Below are 3,737 nucleotides of genomic sequence, written 5' to 3'. Positions count from 1 at the left end.
CTTTAGCAAAACCGACTTTTTTAGAGTCATTTTTAGGTACTTCCTCCGTTTCTAAATATAAGTCTTTGCAGAGATTTTCCTAGGAACAACATACTGATATATATAGACTTATTTTAAAATGTAAATTCAGCTTCGTATGTAGTCTATATTAGAATCTCTAACTAAAAGGACTTGTATTTAGGACGGGAGTTTTTTTTTTTTTTGAGCGGTAGGAACGGAGGGAGTACATGAGAAATAGGAGTAGCAAGGGGGAAAAGAAAATTGGCTGCTGCTACACCTATTTGGAGAATCCAGTCCAGCAGTGAATGGTCACGTCACTTTCAAGGCCCAGGCCGGAAAGCACACGCCAGCCAACTCACCACCCAGAACCAACCAAACTCCGACCACACGGAAAACCCAACCTTTGCTTCCCCTTCCTTCCAATCCACCAGATCGACGATTCGCCATGCTCCCCCGTGCACCACTCCGGCCATGAGCCTCGCGCTCCATGGCGCCGCCCCGTGCTCGCGCCCTCCTCCTGCCGCTGGCGGCGGCCACCGTCCTAGTCGCCTCCACCATCTTCCTCTTCGCCGCCGCCGGCGCCAGCCGCTGGCGCCCCGCCGACACCGGCCTCCCCGTCCCGGCAACCCCCGCCGACTTCTCGGCCGTCCCTATCTCCGTGAGTGTAACATCCGCCTCCAAGGGTAAAGAGCTCTCCTTTCTTGATGAGAATGGCCGCCCCGACGACCCCAGCTCCGGCTCGGCGGCGGCTGCTGAACCTGGGAGATGCGACCCCCGCGACGCTGCCGTCAGGGTGTTCGTTTACGACATGCCGCCGGAGTTCCACTTCGGGCTGCTCGGCTGGGCTCCACCTCCCGGGAACGGCGGCGGCGTCTGGCCTGACGTCAGCGGCGGCACAGTCCCGCGCTACCCCGGTGGGCTTAACCAGCAGCACAGCGTGGAGTACTGGCTCACGCTGGACCTCCTGGCATCATCGTCAGCAGCACCGTGCGGTCCGGCGGCGAGGGTTGCCGACTCTCGTGATGCGGACGTGATCTTCGTCCCCTTCTTCGCGTCCCTCAGTTACAACCGCCACTCCAAGGCCGTGCCGCCGGAGAAGGTAAGCAGAGACATGTACCTACAGGAGAAGCTCGTCAGGTATCTGGTGGCGCAGCCGGAGTGGAAGAGGTCCGGCGGTGCCGACCATGTCGTCGTCGCGCACCACCCCAACAGCTTGCTCCACGCCCGATCGGCGCTGTTCCCAACAGTGTTCGTGCTGTCTGACTTCGGGAGGTACCACCCCAGGGTTGCCAGCTTGGAGAAGGATCTCATTGCGCCATACCGACATATGGCGAAGACATTTGTGAATGACACGGCCGGGTTTGATGATCGGCCGACATTGTTATACTTCCGGGGAGCCATTTACAGGAAGGAGGTAATAATTCTGCTTACTAATCTGGTTCTGCACACTGCAAACTAAATTCTGTATAACCTATGACTATGAGACGCCAATCATGACATACTATAATGGCACTGCTTAATTCTCGCAAAAGCCTGCTGGTATTTGCCAAGTAGGTTTAGCTGATGCAGAGAATTGGTTAGATTTATATTGAGTGACATAATTCAGAATTTGGTAAAAATTGTTGTAATTGAATCATTATGCTGAGACTCTATGATGGGTGGAGCGATCATTAGGCATTTCTTAGGTAAGATCCTAAGGTTTCAGAATTCCAGCTTTGATGTGTTTTCAGTTTTAGCTGCAAAAGTTACTGCTATAGTGCTACTACAAAGTGCCGTATTTTGAGTTGTGGCTGATGGTAGCAAATGTTATTAGTATTAAACCGTGTACATTATGCACCAGCTAGTGCTTCTGAATACACGATGAGGCAAATTGGATAGCTTGGCGCAATCTAAAACTTAAAACCATCAAGGTGGTTCCCCTCACCTGGGTTGAGATGAATTAAATATACTCAGAAAATTTTCAGCCTTATGCATGAATCGGAACACAATTTGTGCATCTCCTTGACCGCTGGTAGATAGATGTTGTGCATAAGTTCTTATTTAAAAGATACTCCCTCCGTCCCATGATATAAGATGTTATTACAACCATATATTGGTTGTATTGGTTGTAATAACATCTTATGTTGTGGGATGGAGGGAGTAGTATATATTAATACATGTTGCAGATTTTAACCCCATTATGTCTGTATGTGAGAAAACTAGTGTTTGGTGCCATGATATATCACATCATATTTTCTTTTCCAGGGAGGAAACATTCGGCAGGAACTATATAATATGCTCAAAGACGAGAAGGATGTTTTCTTTTCCTTCGGAAGCGTCCAGGATCATGGTGTCAGCAAAGCCAGCCAGGGAATGCACTCATCAAAGTTTTGCCTAAACATTGCCGGGGATACCCCGTCTTCCAATCGTCTCTTTGACGCTATAGTAAGCCACTGTGTCCCTGTTATCATAAGTGACGACATTGAGCTCCCTTACGAGGATATCCTAGACTATTCAAAGTTCTCCATCTTTGTCCGTTCCTCTGATGCTATTAAAAAGGGTTACTTGATGAGACTAATTAAAGGCATAAACAAGCATCGATGGACAAGGATGTGGAAGAGGCTCAAAGAAGTGGATAAACATTTTGAGTACCAATTCCCATCTCATAAGGATGATGCGGTTCAGATGATCTGGCAAGCATTGGCCAGGAAGGTGCCTTCGATCCGACTGAAGGCACATAGGTTTAGAAGATCTTCAAGATCTGAAAGAGGAAGCAAATAAACAGGAAGGAGGTGTATGTATTGATGATGTGCTCCAGATGATAGGGCAAGCAGTGGCTAGGAAAGGTGCCTTCGATTCGGATGAAGTCACATATGTTTAGAGGATTTTCAAGATCTGAAAGAGGAACCAAATAAACAGGAAAAAGTGTGTATGTATCTTGCTTCTAGGCTAATCTAACACAGCATTCACTGACACTGGCACATCAGTTGCATTTTCCCTTTGAGGAACATTGTAAATTAGAAGATTCAGGTTGAATGTTTGGTTATACCTTGGAACAAAAACAGATAGCTCAGACTTTTATTGGTCCAGTTGAATGTATGTTAGGAAGGCACATGCTTATTTTTAATGTAACATATACTCCATCCGACAGATAGCTCAGAATGTATGTTTGCTCAGAGTTTATCCCACTTATATAATTTACTTCAAAATAGTCCCCCCGTCCGGAATTACTTGTCGCATAAATGAATAAAAATGGATGACTAAAATATGTCTTGATACATTCATTTCTCTGAAATGGATAAAAATGGATGACTAAATACGTCTTGATACATTCATTTCCCAAACAAATATTTTGATACATTCATTTCTCCGACAAATATTTTCAGACGGAGGGACTATTTTGAAGTAAATTATAGAAGTAGATAGAAATATTGTCAGACGGAGGGACTATTTTGAAGTAAATTATATAAGTGGGATCCATGCTAGCTGTTTCCGATGATGCTGTGACCAAAGCGATTGATCTCATGTGAATTTATGTTGTGTATTCAGAAAGATCCAGCTTAAAGGCAAATCAAAATGTTTGGGTTCCTTCGATTCAAAGGATTTTCATAGGAATTGTTGATGATTAGAATCCTTACAAAATTTTTCTATGTTGGTTGTTTGATTCATAACTCCGTCTATGTTGTCTCAACATAGCCGGTCCCAAGCCCGGGTAAAGGAGGAGGGTTGTGATAGGCTTGGCGAGCCAACGTAAAAAC

General features: G+C 45.9%; 1 protein-coding gene across 1 annotated transcript; it reads left to right on the top strand.

Annotated features, from left to right (window-relative positions):
* Nucleotides 1-354: 354 nt before the first annotated feature.
* On the top strand, nt 355-3,155 carry LOC119295577 (probable arabinosyltransferase ARAD1). The gene is made up of 2 exons (XM_037574008.1): nt 355-1,414; nt 2,245-3,155. Exons 1-2 carry the CDS (start codon nt 488-490, stop codon nt 2,758-2,760), a joined length of 1,443 nt encoding a protein of 480 aa, XP_037429905.1. The 5' UTR covers nt 355-487; the 3' UTR covers nt 2,761-3,155.
* Nucleotides 3,156-3,737: the final 582 nt, after the last annotated feature.

Source organism: Triticum dicoccoides, chromosome 4B (genome assembly GCF_002162155.2).
Source record: "Triticum dicoccoides isolate Atlit2015 ecotype Zavitan chromosome 4B, WEW_v2.0, whole genome shotgun sequence".
NCBI classification, from domain to species: Eukaryota; Viridiplantae; Streptophyta; class Magnoliopsida; order Poales; family Poaceae; genus Triticum; species Triticum dicoccoides.
The sequence above is the reverse complement of the archived record's forward strand: the minus strand, read 5'-3'. Positions and strand labels throughout refer to the sequence as shown.

What these genes read in the sequence shown, in the direction of transcription:
- LOC119295577 (XM_037574008.1), top strand. Translation starts at nt 488, where the DNA reads ATGGCGCCGCCCCGTGCTCGCGCCCTCCTCCTGCCGCTGGCGGCGGCC. An exon ending in GAGCCATTTACAGGAAGGAG is followed by an intron (nt 1,415 to 2,244) that starts GTAATAATTCTG and finishes TTTCTTTTCCAG; the next exon opens with GGAGGAAACATTCGGCAGGA.